The sequence below is a fragment of the Hyla sarda genome, chromosome 1 (assembly GCF_029499605.1).
Source record: "Hyla sarda isolate aHylSar1 chromosome 1, aHylSar1.hap1, whole genome shotgun sequence".
Classification (NCBI taxonomy): Eukaryota; Metazoa; Chordata; class Amphibia; order Anura; family Hylidae; genus Hyla; species Hyla sarda.
Window position 1 is genome coordinate 440213209 of NC_079189.1, and position 15342 is coordinate 440228550.

General features: G+C 41.7%; 1 protein-coding gene across 3 annotated transcripts in view; it reads left to right on the top strand.

Moving 5' to 3' along the window:
- Window positions 1-14860, top strand: part of LOC130283215 (catechol O-methyltransferase-like) — a 106442-nt gene extending 91582 nt beyond the window's left edge. For all 3 annotated transcript variants that reach the window (XM_056532428.1, XM_056532422.1, XM_056532435.1), the window contains exons 3-5: window positions 5494-5687; window positions 8577-8708; window positions 12767-14860. In XM_056532428.1, the coding sequence (XP_056388403.1) occupies window positions 5494-5687; window positions 8577-8708; window positions 12767-12946 (506 nt within the window). In that variant the 3' untranslated portion in view covers window positions 12947-14860. The remainder of the gene's footprint in view (window positions 1-5493; window positions 5688-8576; window positions 8709-12766) is intronic.
- Window positions 14861-15342: the final 482 nt, after the last annotated feature.

Genomic DNA, 15342 nt, shown 5'->3' on the forward strand with positions numbered 1-15342 from the left:
CCGAAAGAAAGAGAGGCTTTCCCGATAAGTCATCCTCCGATGAACGGGATTCATCCCCTGTAGGGAATATATAACTAGGACTACCTTCATAGTATAAAAACCAAAATAAACCAATATCAGTTAAAGTGAATACCTGAACCAGAATGCACAATCAAACCTTCTTCCTCCTCAACATCAATAGGAACAGAAGGGATCATATCTGGCTGCGGAGGGGTAAGAACCGGAAGAAACCCTTTAAAGGAGTAGTCCAGTGGTGACTCAGTGGTGAGCAACTTATCCCCTTTCATAAGGATAGGGGATAAGTTGCAGATCGCGGGGGGTCCGACCGCTGGGGCCCCCCACGATCTCCTGTACGGAGCCCCGACAGCCCGCGGGAAGGGGGCGTGTCGACCTCCGCACGAGGCGGCGGCCGACACGCCCCCTCAATACAACTCTATGGCAGAGTCGAAGCGCTGCCTTCGGCAATCTCCAGCTCTGCCATTGAGATGTATTGAGGGGGCGTGTCGGCTGCCGCCTCGTGCGGGGGTCGACACCCGCTATCTGGGCGGAAAGCCAGGGCCCCGTACAGAGAGATCGCAGGGGGCCCCAGCGTTCGGACCCCCCGCGATCTCAAACTTATCCCCTATCCTTAGGATAGGGGATAAGTTTTTCACCACTGGACTACCCCTTTAAGGGCAGACTCTATCTGGCTCTTAACCATGTCCTGCGTCTGCATAATCAAGGACGGGGATTCTAAAAAATTAACACAGGTATCTAAATACAGTAAACCCCTAAATATATATATATATATATATATATATATATATATATATATATATATATATACATATAGAATTTTAAAACAAAACACCTGCACCCACCTGTAGCAATGATTCTATCAATGCAGGCTGGAAAATTAGGCTTACGATAATCAGACGCTAGCGAAACTTTACACATAAGACATGCCTTATGCTTAACCTTCTTAACAACTTTCCTAGGAGTATCCTATAAAAATAGAAGGACAATAAGAAAGCTATGCCTAAAGAGCCATAACACTCACCCCTCCGCCAGGGACCGTACCGTGGACGCAGTTTTGGATTCCTCACGGTCCTGCTTGGAAGGAACATCCTTAGAGGAGCTCATCTTCCTGAAGCTTCTCCCTCCTGGAGGCACGCAGCTGCAGCTTTAGACCGGTGTCCCCTGTGCACTGGAGGCAGGGATGCAGAAAGGGATTCCCCTTTTTAAATCTGCTGCCCTGGAAGGCCCGGACCTCGGCGTCTGACGTCACGTCCGGCCGTCACGTGCAATCCTCTCCTCCCCAGTCGTCACTTGTCATGTGACTCTAATCCCCGCCTCCAGCAGGCCGCAGCCACGGAGCTCTCCAGCGAACGATGCCGGAGCTCCGGGACCCCCTCGTCCATGCTACATATGTCAGGATTCCTAGGTAAAGAATGCGCCAGCAAAATCTGTACTACAGATTCGCCGTGCGCACGGGGACGAGGAAGCAGAGGGAGAAGGGAGGCGGGCGGCGGCGCCGGTAACCGCTGCTGGGGGCACCAAGGAAAAACTCCCCACCAGGGAGCTAATGGAGGTCCAGAATACTCCCCAAACTAAGGGAGAAAGCCTCCTCTGGACCCCCCACCATCACAGCATCCACACCAGAGGCATGGATTATCTCCAGGCTTCCTACAGGAACAGGAAACCACTGAGGAAGGGAGGGAAGTGCATCCTTTTTATTCTCTGGGTTTCCTGTTCCTGGAGGAGAAGTCCGTCTCTCTGGTGGTGCTGTCGTGACGGGGTGGAAAAATCATAACTACATGCAGGAAAATGTATATGTTTAAAAAATGTCCTTCTTTTATTGTATAAAAAGTGACCATAAATACGCTATCTTGACATTTGGAACTTTTTTATGTGTACGCCATTGACCTTGTGGTGTAATTAATGATATATTTTTATAGTTCGGACATTTACGCATGCGGCGATGCCGCATATGTTTATTTTTATTTACATGTTTTTGTTTTATGGAAAAAGGGGGGTGACTCTGACTTTTATTAGGGACGGGGTTAAATCACATTTATTAAATTACAATCTCCCGGAGGCTCCGGGGTAATTGAATAAAACACAAACTGAGGGAAGAAAAACCCTCAGATAATATCCCCTATCTAGGATACCCCCACTTAAATCTAATTAGTGATTAAACTTTATTAAACTCTGTAGAGAGTGTGACCCAAATAATAACAAACTTATTTAAAAACACAGTGTGCTGCCAGTATTGTGCTGCTGCACTATTGTTATATATTGGAATGCATATAACTCCCTTTTTTCATATGTGGCATGCTGTGGATATGTCCATATCTTAACTGCTGTTAAGACATGGATATATCCACAGCATGCCACATATGAACAAAGGGAGTTATATGCATTCCAATATACAATAATAGTGCAGCAGCGCAATACTGGCAGCACACTGTGTTTTTAAATAAGTTTGTTATTATTTGGGTCACATATTCTACAGAGTTTAATAAAGTTTAATCACTAATTAGATTTAAGTGGGGGTATCCTAGATAGGGGATATTATCTTAGGGGTTTTCTTCCCTCAGTTTGTGTTTTATTAAATCACATTAATTAACACTTTTTTTTTTTACTTTTTTTTTGCAATGTTACAGCCCCCATAGGGGACTATAACATGCATTACACTGATTTCCTACACTGATGCATTAACATGGCATTGATCAGTGTTATCACCACTCGACTGCTCCTGCCTGGATCTCAAGCACGGAGCAGTCATTCAGCGATCAGGAGGCAGGTAGGGATCCTCCTCGTGTCCTGCAAGCTGTTCTGTGAAATCGCGGCGGTCCCGAACAGCCCGACTGAGCTGCCGGGATGGTCTCACTTCAGAAATGTGAAGGGTTAATACCTGGCATCACCGTGATAGGTGATGCCCGGTACTAACCGCGGGTTCCGGCCATTGATGGCTGCCGGGACCGACCTGATATGACGCGGGGTCACTGCGTGACCCCGCGTTATATCGCTGGATCCGGCACAGGACGTAAATATACGTCCTGTGTCGTTAAGGAGTTAAAGGCGTATACCAGGAAAAAAACTTTTCTATATATTAAACTGGCTCCAGGAGGTTAAGCAGATTTGTAAATTACTTCTATTAAAAATCTTAATCCTTCCAACAGTAATCAGCTGCTGAAGTTGAGTTATTTTCTGTCTGACAACAGTGATCTCTGCTGACACCTATGCTTGTCTCAGGAACTTTCCAGAGTAGGAGAAAATCCCCATAGCAAACCTCTAATGCTTCGGACAGTTCATGAAACAAGCAGAGGTGTCAGCAGAGAGCAATGTTGTCAGAAAGAAAAGAACAACTCAACTCCAGTAGCTGATAACTACTGGAAGGATTAAGATTTTTTAATAGAAGTAATTTGCAAATCTGTTTAACTTTCTGGAGCGAGTTTATATATAAAAAAAAAATCTTCCTGGAATACACCTTTAAAACAGTATCCCTTTCCTGATGTCGATACAAAAATAGGACCCATCTTGTTCTTAAATGGAACAAAAAAGGGACCTGCCTCATGTGTTCTGTTGTATCCTGTTTTAAAAGTAAACCCATTTCCCTCCCCATAAAAAAAAACTAAGCAAAAAACATGGTGTAAAGAACAATCTGCAAAAACACAGTGTGATCCTAGCCTAAGAAGGCTTTTTGCTTTTCTGTATGTTGGCTGGGAAGAGTCTTTTTCCAAATTGTCCTCCTGTAGATTAGGCTGTGCAAAATCTGCTGCACAGTGGGGAATATGCTGTGTATTCTCCTATGAGCAGACACACAGGGCTACCCGGGGGCAGCCCTGTGTGTGCATTGAGGTTTGGAGGCGGGCCCAGCATGCCAGCGTGACTGACTCATGGGCCCGATCCAAACCTCTCTGTGCACACATGCCTGCTGCCTGGTAGCCATGTGTGTCTGCTCATAGGAGAATATGCAGCGGATTTTAGGCAGCATGAAATACCCTTTGTATACACTATGTGTGATCCAACCCTTTAAGGGAATCCTGGATCACATCTTTATGATCTGAGCTACAGACACTGTCAAATAGGTAACAGGTCAACAATATAATACATCATTTTGTTAGCCTTGATGGATTTGCCACAACTTTCAACAAATTATGATTTTCTCCCCACACTCAAGTGTCAAGGAGGCAGGGGAAAGCTTCTGCAGTATTGCACAGAATTTGGAGACAAGTCCCAGTGCCTAGCATGTCAGTCAGTTAAACGGGACAGAAAGAGGAAGGGGACCGAGGAGGCAAGCGGTTCAGCCCCTTGAACCTGGGGGGAAAAATCATAATTATTTAAGTTGTGGCAGTCCCAGCAATGCTAACAAAGGTAGAATTTTTATTTTAATTTTTTTTATTCTAGATTGTGGTTCTAGGGATGCATGGTTATGCCTTGCAGTACTGGGGTCCTATGTTGAAATCCCACCAAAGGAAAATTATCTGACGAGTTTGTATGTTCTCCCCACACTCCAAAAAACATACTGATAGGTGAATTTAGATTCTGAGCACCAATAGGGACAGTGATCAATTTGAGTGTACAGCGCTGCAGAATCTGTGTGTCCTATATAAATAAAGAATTAATATTATTATATAAAGAATTATTATTTTTGTACCACATTAAAACTCAATGTGTTTTGATATTCCCTCTTATACTCCAAAAGGTAGTAGCATTAAAAAAAAACAATTTATGTGTTGTAAAAAATTATATGCACACCATTTTGAATGGGTTACTACTTTACCACTTTATTATTTCTTGAATTATAGGCCCAAATCCTGCAGCTATTGGCTCTCTAGTGCTTATGACATCACTTTTCTGCCATATAGAGTTATATATAGTTCACCCACCTAATTGGCAAATGTTGTAGTGTCCTCTCAGAATCTGCTGTTGTGCAGACAAACTATTGTGTGGATATCATCTTAAAGGGGTTATCCAGGAAAAAACTTTTTTATATATATATCAACTGGCTCTAGAAAGTTAAACAGATTTGTAAATTACTTCTATTAAAAAATCTTAATCCTTTCAGTACTTATGAGCTTCTGATGTTAAGGTTGTTCTTTTCTGTCTAAGTGCTCTCTGATGACACATGTCTCGGGAACCGCTCAGTTTAGAAGCAAATCCCCATAGCAAACCTCTTCTAAACTGGGCGGTTCCCGAGACACGTGTCATCAGAGAGCACTTAGACAGAAAAGAACAACCTTAACTTCAGAAGCTCATAAGTATTGAAAGGATTAAGATTTTTTAATAGAAGTAATTTACAAATCTGTTTAACTTTCTGGAGCCAGTTGATATATATATATAAAAAAGTTTTTTCCTGGATAACCCCTTAAGTATTATGGAGAATCCTAGATGCAGACATTGAGTCTATAATTTTGCCGCTGGGGACCCCTGCGATCTCTTCTGCAGCCCCTAGTCATCTGCAGCACGGAGCCGAAGTTTGTGTTGACATTTTTTTTTCCGTTACAGGCTTGATCCTGGATGAAGTTGTTAAAGAGGCCAATCCAAGTGTGCTCCTGGAATTGGGCACCTATTTTGGCTACTCTTCAGTTCGCACTGCCCGACTTTTAAAGCCTGGAGCACTCCTATTCACTGTGGAATTTAACCCAGTATTTGCCGCTCTCGCCAAACAGATTATAGAATTTGCAGGTGTTAATGACAAGGTATTTTTTTTTAAAATAAGATTCAATGTGCTTTGTTTTTCTAGCCATTATGGCCCAGATTTATTAAACTGTGTGTGAGAAAAAATAAAGTGATTTTTCCCTCAGCAACCAATCACAGCTCAGCTTACGAGATCTGGTAAAGTGAAAGCTGAGCTGTGATTGGTTCTTTTGGAAAAAAATCACTTTTTTTTTTCTTTCGCACAGTTTGATAAATCAGGGTCTAATGATGGAGAGTCATCAAAACTTGTGCAGAGGAAAAGTCGACTAGTTGCCCATAGCAACCAATCAGATTGCTTCTTTAATTTTTAAATTAAAAAATTAAAATTAAAAATAAAAGAAGCAATCTGATTGGTTGCTATGGGCAACTGGTAAACTTGTCCTCTACACAAGTATTTATGAATCTCTCCCAATGTCCCTATTTATATTTACATATAGCAAATAGGCTTTCATGCATAACAGCTGCTGAAATTTAGCATGTGATCAGATTGCAGCTTTCTTTTCTAGTTACGGGTATAAAATAACACAATGTCCAGCACGACGTCTTATTAAAGGCCCCTCTGTATTCCATAAGATAAAAATCACATCTAGACAAACCCTTTCAAAAAACGTACTCTTTACAGGCCACATGCATAGCTTCTACCATAGGTTTGTGCAGAGCCAAAAGAAGGAAGTAGGTCCCTACTCCAGAACTGCTGGATTATTGTCCCGTGTCTTGCAGTAGCAGCAATGCATCAGGAGCAGAAAAATCTTTAATAGGAAAGTGGCAGTGATACCTGCAGTCTGCTTGTTGCTAGTTGGAACATTCTATTAGGGAGGGGTGGTGGCATCACAGCTGTAATGTATAATTGTGTCCAGTAGGTGAGAACTAATGGAGAACTCTAGCCTATCGCAGCGTATGAGCAGACACACAGGACTAACCAATGGCAGCCCTGTGTGTGCATTGAGGTTTGGAGGCAGGCCTGTGCGTCCCAGTCATGTCGGCCCACTAGCTCTGCCTCCAAACCTCACTGCACACACAGAGCTGCCGTGGGTAGTTCTATGTGTCTGCTCATAGGGGGAATATCCAGTGTTTTTATCGCTGCGCAACGTGAAATATGTTGCGTATACTCTACATATGACCCTACCCTTAGGGTGTATTTACACATACAGTATCCGGCTCATATTTGATGTGCAGGATTTGAAGCTGTGTTTAATGTATTAGTTTACATTGAATTCTGCAGCTTCAAATGCCATGCATCAAATATGGTTGTAAAAGTTGGAAAAAATTCTACATAATTATGGCCAATAGTATGTAGAAACATAACCATATATTTTTGACACATAGTGTAGTTCAAGCTGTTGCTATGCAAGCTGGAGGAAAACACAGTTAAATTCCTTATAAGTGCCAGTATGGCTAAAGGAAGTAGACAAATTCCTGCATGATTTTGGAATAAATCCCCCTAGTCAGTTTGACTGTATTTACATCACGTGAGAGCCTTCTATACAAACAGATGCAAACAAGAAAAACATGCTGTGTATAGAACTTTAATGGGTTAGCAGGAAAAACGGGGCATTGATATACATCAGACTGACTGTCCACGGCATGCTGCAAGTAGAAAAACACTATTTCAAGCACATCTATATATCTCAATGGGGGATATTTATCAGAGGATTTAGACTGTTTTTTCCTGTCTAAATTTGTCGTACAGAAAGTCGCAGTCTAAATATGTGCGACTTTTCTGCGACTTTTGCTCTAGAGGATTTTTAGAACATGATACATGCTAGTCTATTTTAGACGGAAACGCATTGGAAAATGCATTGGTGCTGAATTTATCAAAAGCGACTTTTCAGTGACAAGTCTCATCGGCTGAAAGTACGCCGAAATGTCAGACCATACTGGAGCAGGTTTAAATACAGTCTATAGCATAGATCCCAAAGTCAGTGCACAGAAGAGCCTTGTGCCTTTTGATAAATTAGGCGCACAATAGACCAGCCAAACACTCTGTAGTTTGGTCTATATTGATGTGGGAAATGGACAACTTTGATAAATCTCCCCCAATGTGTGTATGTGTGTGTCTATGTATGTGTGTATGTTCCAGCATCACATCCAAACAGATAAAGATATTAACATGAAACTTGGTACACATGTTACGAATATGTCAACAACAAACATAGGATAGGTGATTTAACCCTTACTCACTTCCATTTGCCAGGGGCGGGGTTTATGTTTAAAGTCCCATACTAGTCAATGGGAAATATATGTTACTGCATAACTTCCAAACAGCTAGAGATATTTCGATAATACTTGGTCACATGTTACTTATATGTCCACTTAAAATATAGGATAGTTAATTTAACCCTTAACTACCCCCATTTGTGATGGTCGGGTTTTTGTTTAAAGTCCCATGCAAATCAATGGGAAATGTATGTTCCGTAAGGCTGGACATATTTCAATACCTGGTACACATATTATGGGTCGGGATGGGAGGTCGAGATAGGAGAACGGGATATGAGGACGGGATAGGAGGTTGAGATATGAGGACAGTATAGGAGGTAGAGATAGGAGGACGGGATAGGAAGTCGGGATAGGAGGTCAAGATAGGAGGTCGAGATATGAGAACGGGATAGGAGGTCGGGATAAGAGGAAGGGATAGGAGGTCGGGATAGGAGGTCGAGATAGGAGGATGGGATATGAGGACAGGATATGAGACTAGAGATAGAAGGTCGGGATAGGAGGACGGGATAGGAGTTCGGGATATGGCAACAATATATGAGGACAGGATATAAAGTCAGAAGCTTCCTCCTTTGTTTATTCTCCTCCCCAACAAGGATTAGGAAGGAAAAACCGGGCAACGCCGGGTACTCGGCTAGTTTAACTATAAAAAGTCATCTATTCATGTTTTTTTCCAGGTGCAAATATTAGAAGGAGATACAAAAGACATTATCCCCCATTTGAAGAAGAAATATGAGGTGGACACACTGGACTTTGTGTTTGTGGACCACTGGAAGGACAAATACAAGGGTGACACTATCCTTTTGGAGGTAAGTGTATTGCACTGTATTGCTGCAAAGGGAACATGTATACTTAGGCATAGCTGTATAGTAATGCATACAGATGTGTTGTGCCCGTTTACTCTGTCTATGCAGTGCATATATTGCTATGAGGATGTGCATATAGAAATAAACTCTACATGCTGCCACAGTATAGCATAAATAAATGTATGCAAGGACCTTCATAGATGGCTATTGACAAAGGACAAATGCCAAGAGCAGGGGGACCCTGTGCAAAAAGGCATATTTGCTCCATAATATACAACTGTTTATTTGACACACGTCATGTCCACTCCTGAGCTTAGTTGCAATGTCAAAGTAGATTACCTGAATGAAACACATTTATGATGCCACAGCAGATTACCTATTAAACACATTTGTGTTTAAAGGGGTACCCCGCTGCCCCAGTCTTTGGAACATTTTGTTTCGAACACTTTTGTTCCCCCGCCGCCCGCACCCAGCATTCTAAACGAACGCCGGGTACTGCACAGAGATCACGAGAGTCCTTTGGATAGGGGATAAGATGTCTAGGGGAAGAGTATCCCTTTAAGTAGATGTCACAGAAGCTGACAACCATTTACTTGACTGAAACCTTTTGTTTTGTCTCAGCCCACTTGTGATGTCACAACATTTTACCTTACATAAACACAGTTGTATGGTCACAGCAGCTTACCTTACGGAAACTTACTTGTTGTCACAGGAGGTTACCTGGCAGTCGTGATGTCATAGCTGCTCACTCGCGCTACTCTATCATCAGGACTTCTACAAAAGTTAGAAAAATGTAGTCTGTTTATAGGTTCACTTCCCCTTTGTTCTAGTGAACAGTGGGGGTCTAAACAAATGTCCCCAACAACCACAGAATTTAGCTTAACTCTGATGTGTCATCAGTCAATTGAAGCCAGAGCTATACTTTACATATACTAGACTTGCTTAAAGGAGTATTCTCATAACTTGCAGATTTATGGGTGTCGGACCTCTGGGACTCCAGCTAATCCCGAGAGAGCTGCATTTGCATGGCCACTGCTCCATTGTTTGTAAATCCCATAGAAAATAAATGGAGCAGTGGCCACGCATAACTTGCCAATTCTCAACTGAACTTAAATGAGAAATGCTTAGATTGGGAATGGTAGTTGTAATATTTTTACATAAAGCACCTTCTTTAACCAGGTTCTAAATATAAAGTCTTATTTGGTTTAAGAATGAGCAACAGCAATTCTTGTATCAGGAGCAGAATTGTATGGGGGGGGGCATAGACCTTGAGCCAGTAGTGACACACTGTGTCCATATAGAGATATAAAGTACCTAAAAAGTAGTTGTTGCTGCCACTTTTGAACCTTCATAGCAACTGAACTGCATATTTAAATAGACAACTGTGTATCAATGCCAATTTTCTGTGTGTTATAATGTTGCCTACTCCAATCTTACTTATTGTTTACACGCGTATCTGTCGATGTGTCTTATTTCTGTATAATGGCAGACCATACCCCAGGGGTGTGGAAAAAAAAAATACTTGTCCAAGGGACTAAAACGGAGCACAATCTACTTGTCCCTCATGACATCCACTTGTCCTGGTACACAAAATAATTTTAACCAAAATATAATGTAAATAAGGTCTTTATTGTTTATTTAGTTTTTGTACTTTTGTTTTTTTTTCCTCCTCGCCCTATAATAACCATCTACAGACCTATATGGGGCTTGTTTTTTGTGGGGTTTTTTTTGTACTTTGTAATGACACCTTTTATTTTTCCATAACATATATGTTCCGAAACAAAAAAAAGATCGCTTTATACTTCACTTTTTCTGGGATATGATATGAAAAAAGCAATTCTAAGTATGTTTTTTTTTTTTTTTTTACGTTAACGCCATTGACTGTATGGGATATATAGTTTAATAGTTTTGACAATTATGCACGAGTCAATACCAAATAGGGTTATTTTTATCATCTCCACATGTTTTTATATGAAAAATGTGAAAAGAGGGTGGTGTAAAATTTTAATATGGAAAGGGTTGATGTATGTGTGTGTTAAAAAAAAATTTCTTTACACTTTATTAGTCCCTTAGGGGACTTAAAGAAGGAAGCAATAGATTCCTCATACAGATCAATGAAGTTCCATCTTTACTCATTTAGTTGAGCCTGCACCAGGCAGGCTTAATCAAATGCAGATCCACAGAGCCATAGGATGAGAGGTAAGCCCTCCGGCTACCTCCATAGTGGATCAACCCCCTGCAATTTCATTTCGGGGGGGGGGGGGGGGAAATCCTCCCCCACTAGCAATCCACCCCCACTAGCAATCCACCCCCACTAGACCACTAGGGATGGTTATGAGATCCCTTTAGATCCCCATACAGCGGAGATCTAAAGGGTCGCCGCATGCCGACTATTAGCGGCGGCCCCCAGCTACAGCAATCAGCTGGGGGCTCTGGGTATGGAGCGGATTTGATAAAGGAGCCCGCTCTGTACACCCTGAGCGCTGGCATCTCAAAATTAGTGATCCAGTATACGGACTGCATCCGTTCTATACCTCACACCGGCCCTGCTTGCCCGATGAAGGGCTATACGCATGAAAAATTTACCTGCCTGGCGCCCGGAACTGCATGTCCCGGGCGTCGGGTGATAGGATTTCCACATCCCTGACATAGCAATGACAATTGTATGCCTTTTACCCTAATGTTTCTCAGTTGTTAACAACAGATTTTCAATTGTTACCACACTAGATATTTAACCCCTTAACGACCACGGACGTATATTTACGTCCGTGGCCAGCTCCCGCGATATAGCGTGGGGTCACACGGTAACCGCATGTCATATCTGGTCGGTCCCAGCATGTAACTGAAGCTGGGACCCGGGGCTAATAGCGCGCAGCAGCGACCGCGGTGCCCCACGCTATTAACCCTTTAGACACGTCATTCAAAGTTGAAAGCCGTGTCTAAAATGAAAGTAAAAGCTTTCCGGCTGCTCAGTGGGGCTGATTGGGAACACCGCAGTGAAAATGCGGTGTCCCGATCAGCGGGGATGCTAGCAGAGGGTCACTTACCTTCCTCCGGCGCGTCCGATCGGCGATTGATTGCTCCAAGCCTGAGATCCAGGCTTGAGCAATCGACCGCCGATAACACTGATCAATGCAAAGCTATGGCTTTGCAGTGAACAGTGCTGGCAATCAGTGTATGCAATGTTATAGCCCCTATAACATTATAGGCTATAACATCGCAAAAAAAAAAGTGCACAAAAAAAAAAGTTAATAAATGTGATTTAACCCTTTCCCTAAGAAAAGTCCAAATCACCAGCCTTTTCCCATAACAAAAAAAAGTTAAAATAAATATAAACATATGTGGCATCGCCACGTGCGTAAATGTCCGAACTATAAAAAAAAAAATATATATATATGTCATTAATTAAACTGCAGTGTCAATGGCGTACACGCAAAAAAAATTCCAAAGTCCAAAATAGCGTATTTTTGGTCACTTTTTGTATTTATAAAAAGCGATCAAAAAGTTTGATCAAAACCAAAATGGTACTGATAACTTCAGATCACGGCACAAAAAATGATCACACATACCGCCTCATATGCGGAAAAATAAAAAAGTTATAGGGGGTCATAAGATGACAATTTTAAACGTATAAAATATAAGCCACCATATGGATTTTTAGGTGCAAAATTGAAAGGGTTATGATTTTTAAAAGGTGAGGAGGAAAAAACAAAAGTGCAAAAAACGGAAAAAAAATCCTGGTCCTTAAGTGACAAACAAGGACAAACAACGGACTTGGATGGTCTGTTGCACAACGGGACCTGACAAGTTCAATTGACTTTGAATGAGGTCTGTCAGGTGTCTAATGTTTCGCAGGAGTTGAGACGAAAAAAAAAATCTGGACATGCAGGATTTATTTCTCCCCTCAACTCCCATAATATGAACGGACTCAGCTAGCGGAGCTGCCCAAAACAGAGCTCAACGCTGATGTGAACCCGGCCTAAGCTCTTTTATATCTTAGACTTGGATGCCTTATATGCTTTTAGTGATTTCACTAACGTTGTTTCTTCTTCTCCCCGCAGAAGTGTAACCTGCTTAGAAAGGGTTCCGTTATTCTAGCAGACAACGTCATTGTTCCAGGTGCCCCAGACTTTCTTGAATATGTTCGTACCTGTGGGCGATATGACTGCACAAACTATCCGTCATTTCTGGAGTACATGCCTGAACAAGATGCTCTAGAAAAAGCAGTATTTAGAGGATAGACATTATTTTACTCTTATAGGGCTTGTTACAGCTCTGTCAACAAAGTCATTACAAAGTGCCCTCAAAAAGTTCAGTGGTTTACAGTGCAGTATTGGTTTTCTCTCTTATATAACTAGAAAAGGTCAGTACTATGACTGATGCAGTGATTTTAAGATCACTGATTTAGATGCAATATCCCACTTTTTCTGTTACCACTAGTTACTACAAAATACATTGATCCTTAGATACAGCTTATAATATAGCCCAGATCTGCATTCACACTTCTTCATCCACCAGAGCTGAATCTTGATCATCTTAATGTCTGCCGCAGGGTCAATCATATATTAAAGTAAAGGAACTGTTCTGACCTCTTCAGCCCAGTTCCAGTGCACCATTTGCTGTATTGTATGCATACATATCAGAGGTGCATTTAGTAGCATTTCAGGTTTTTTTTAGTACATCAAAACCAAAGCTCAATGCTGTTTAAATAGAATGACATCCTGACATACTTTTTTTTATGTGTGGCTGCCACTAAAGTCTTAGATTTTAGTAAGACCAACCAACTATCTTATGTGTATGGGCTACCCTACACTTCCCTAAAAGATGATGGCTGAGGAAAGGAGAATCAGACACATTGAATTTCAAAGCCCAAACCTTTGTCCTCCCTTTAAGATGAGCCACTGCCAGAGATGTCTGACAATGTCTAAAGACCTGTGGGCTGTTTAACCATATCCGCCACCATCCTAGATCCCAGATATATAATAAGTGTAAGGCCTATGTACAAATGTGCTATGTAGTACATTTAATAAATTGTCAATGAGTATAAAAACCCTAAGTTTGTGTTATCCTGAGAGTGAACAAGAGGGAGTGGGACAGCAGGGGGGCTTACATAATGTCCACTTCTCAGTAATCTGATAAAAAAAAATTGAGATGCTTAGGCTATGTTCACACATCGGAATGTCCACACGGAAAATCTCTGTGCGGACATTCAGCAGACATCGGCATATCATGCCGGCACTAGGACACAGGAATGCGCCATCTCATAGACGGCAATGCATTCCGTGTGGAGTCCACAGAAAGAATGGAGCGGTTCATTCTTTCTGCGGGCACAGAAATTCTGCTGTGTGCACAGCACAGCAGAATCCCATTGAATACAATGCTGCTGCGGAATCTCTGTGCGGAATTCGGCACGGAAATTCCATCGTGTGAACATAGCTTTAGTTTGGAGCATAATCACACAAAATGTATCAATCTGGTGCATGCTACATAATGTAAAACTTGTCGACACACAATCTACTATTTTGTGCTACCATATGTTTACGCTAGTATTTTGCTCCAAAAATGTCAATACTAGTTTGTAAAACCTTGAAACCTAAAATTTTATGTATATGTATCCACTGCTGGAATAAAAAAAATCCATATGCAGCCAGGTCAGGGACTGCCATGAATGCTAAATTAGAGTATGTTCACACTTGGTTGATTTGGTAATAAAGTTTACAGAAATGTTTGCAAGAAATCTGCCACATGTGAATACAAACACAAACCACTTACACATGCCATTGCCTTTACGATAAGAGATTATGTGAAAAAGAAGTTACACTTGTGATGTGTGGTCACATTATGAAGGGGGTAGTAGATGTGGCATTGCTAGCACCTGGCAGTAGAGATATATGACCTGGGTCTCTTGGTACCAGCAATCATCACCTTCAATTATATCTGTGCCCCCCTAACTCTACCACCAAGGCCCCATGGTATCTTCTACCAGAAAACCTGTAGATAATGGAATCCCTTATATCTTAATTGTAACCTGATGTGAAATTAAATGTTGACCACATCTTCTAATTAGGTTTTCTGAGCTGTCCAATAATAATGCTTACTATTTAGGGCAGTGTTTCCCAACCAGGCTGCCTCCAGCTGTTGCAAAACTACAACTCTCAGCATGCCTGGACAGCCTTCGGCTGTCCAAGCATGCTGAGAGTTGTAGTTTTACCGCAGCTGGAGGCAGCCTGGTTGGGAAACCTTGATCTAGAGGATCAGGCATTGGTTTAGTTTTTATATTTTTATATTTTTTAAACAAAGAAAAATCTGCAAAACACACTGGATCTAGAACGTCAGATGATGGACAGAATACTATTAATGGAAACATTCTTGAACCTCTTTAGTTCGCTAATGCATTGTCCCCAACAAATGGTGAATATTTGTAACCCCTTTTACCTGGAATCATTATAGCCAATAAACCAATAAAGCTGTTTCTACAACTCAATGTTTATGTATTTTTTTATGTATCACAAATTCATACAAATTTGGTACAAAACTGTTTGATTTAGCAGAATTACTAAATGTTTGGTGCTTTGAGGGGTTATTTTGTATTTCCCGGTCGCCATGACAGCACCACTTGAGAGAGGGACTCCGCCCC